The sequence below is a fragment of the Plasmodium reichenowi genome, chromosome 6 (assembly GCF_001601855.1).
Source record: "Plasmodium reichenowi strain SY57 chromosome 6, whole genome shotgun sequence".
Lineage (NCBI taxonomy): Eukaryota > Apicomplexa > Aconoidasida > Haemosporida > Plasmodiidae > Plasmodium > Plasmodium reichenowi.
In genome coordinates, this window is record NC_033651.1 from 545,281 (window position 1) to 547,937 (window position 2,657).

The 2,657-nt window shown below is 17.8% G+C and overlaps 1 protein-coding gene across 1 annotated transcript; it reads right to left on the reverse strand.

Moving 5' to 3' along the window:
- Positions 1-337: 337 nt before the first annotated feature.
- On the reverse strand, positions 338-1,681 carry PRSY57_0613500 (endonuclease III-like protein; the record flags this gene model as incomplete). Its single annotated transcript, XM_012906511.2, has 1 exon — positions 338-1,681. The coding sequence occupies one exon, from the start codon at positions 1,679-1,681 to the stop codon at positions 338-340; it is 1,344 nt and encodes a 447-aa protein (XP_012761965.1).
- Between the last annotated feature and the right edge of the window lie 976 nt (positions 1,682-2,657).

Consider the following 2,657-nt stretch of genomic DNA (forward strand, 5'->3'; position numbering starts at 1 on the left):
AAATATATATTAAATATATATTATATTTTTATTTTTTTTTTTTTTTTTTTTTTTTTTTTTTTTAAAAAAAAAAAAAAAAAAAAAAAAAAAAAAAAAAAAAAAAAAAAAAAAAAAAAAAAAAAAAAAAAAAAATTGCATGTACAGCTTCTATGAATATGTAGAAATATTATGAACTGTTCATAAAAAAACAGGTATGCAAAAGTTCTTCTTTTAAAATTTATGATAAATGAACAAAAATAAAAATAGAATGTGTTACAATAAAAATAATAATAAATTCAAAGACAAATGAATAATAAAAAAAAAAAAAAAAAAGAAATGCATACAAATATGTTAATATTTATATATATTCATTTGATTTATTTTCCTGTTTCGTTGAGGTATCTTGATAATACTGACATTTGTTTGTAAGTGTGCATTTTTCACACAAAGGTTTTTTTCCCTTACAAATAACCTGACCAAAGCCCACCAAAACGTGATTTATTTCTGACCACAATTCCTTCTGTACATAACTTTTTAATTTCATTTGTGTATCTAGTTCATTTTTAGAATTTACCCAATTTAGTCGGTTAGCTATTCTGTGTACATGTATGTCCACTGCTATTCCTTCATGTTTATTTAATGCTGTTTGTAAAATGAGTTGTGCAATTTTTTCTCCTATACCTGGTAATTTTTTTAATTCTTCATACGTATGTGGAATATCTGAATTATATTTATTTTTTAAAATGTGACAGATTTGCAAAATTTGTTTCGCTTTTACATTATAAAATCCAATTCCATAAATTAATTGTTTCAATTGTTCTTCGGTTGTATTTAAAATATTATGAACAGTTAATCCGTGTTTTTTTAATTTGTCCATTACCATAGCAGTCACTTCATCTTTTGTTCTTGATGAGAGCATACAAGAAATTAATGTTTGAAATCTGAATACTTTCATGTCGTTTGTTTTTTCACTTAATTTATCACAACCATATTTATCTACAGGAGCAATGATATCTTTTCTCATTTCTTTTAATTTATTATATGTTAACAAAAAATGTGCCCTTTTAAATTCGACATGTTTTTCATCTATAATTTTTTTATCTACATGTTTTTCATCTATAATTTTTTTATGTACATTTGTTTCATCTATAATTTTTTTATCTACATGTTTTTCATCTATAATTTTTTTATCTACATGTTTTTCATCTATAATTTTTTTATCATTTTTAACATTCTTATTTTTCCTTTTCTTTAACTCATGCACATGTTTCATACCCTCTTCTAATACTGTTTGGTCATTTTCTCTTTTCATTTGTTTTTGTTTTATTACATATTCTGTTTTAACTTTTCTTTTATTTAATAATGAATCGTTCATATGTTCTTTTTTATTTCCTTTTTTTGTTAAATTAATATTTTTATATACCTTTTCTTCATCTGGTTTATCTTGGCAATGTGATTTTATATCATCGTTTGAAGGATAAGAAGTTTGTTCATTTTTGATATTAAGTTTATATGTTATATCATAATCTTCTTTTTTTTCATCTAACATAAAATTTTTCATATGAGCATTTTTTTCTCTTTCTTCATATTGTATTTGTATTTTTTTTATTTTATTATTCATAAAATATATTGATGGTTTTTCCATCTTTAGAAAATATAAGTTCAATAAGCATATTTTGTTAAGATAGGGAAATAACTTCATGTAAATATAAAAGATAATGATAAAAGGGACATTTTTAAAAATTAAATTAAAAATTGAAAGCTTATTTAGTATGGCATTTTTTTTGTGTTGAAAAAAAATCGAATTGTTATAAATAAATATAAATATAAATATATATTATATATATATTATATATATATTATATATATATTATTTATATATCATAATGACAAACAATATATTTTATCCTTTTTTTTTTAAAAAAAATTATCTACAAAGAGTATATTTTTTTTTATTAAAAAAAAGAATAAGAATTACATAATTATGTTTCATATGGGAAATTTTATATTACATTATATAAAAATGTGTTACATTTTTTCCGTATGGGTATATATATTATTAAAACATTTCTTTGATTTTTCAATAAACAACATAACACATAAAAAATATATATATATATATATATATAAATATATCTTCTTTTTTTTTTTTTTTTTGTTTTTTGTTTTTTTTGTAAAATTGTTTTTCAAAATTTATTAATAATTAATATATTATGTAATATATATATATATATATATATATATATATATATATATATATATATATTTATTTATTTATATAATTATATATTTAATATATATATTGTAATAGGTAAACACAATTGTCTTTCCTTTTAATTTTAATTTTAATTTCATATTAAAAAAAAAAAAAAAAGACAATGTATTTTGAAAATTTGAAAATTTTTTAATTAAACAATTTTTTTTTATTATTATACATTTTAGTAATTATTATGTTTTTGTAACTTGTTTCTTTTTTTTTTCTTTAATATTAAAAGTTATATTTTTTTGTTTCATATATGGTAAATATATATTATATATATTATATATATATATATATGTATTTTTTTTTTTTTTTTTTATTTTGGAATAAATATTTTAACATGATTGATTCAATTTGTATCATCACACTTGTACTTTTTTTTTTTTTTTTTTTTTTTTTTTTTTACTTTTTCAAATTA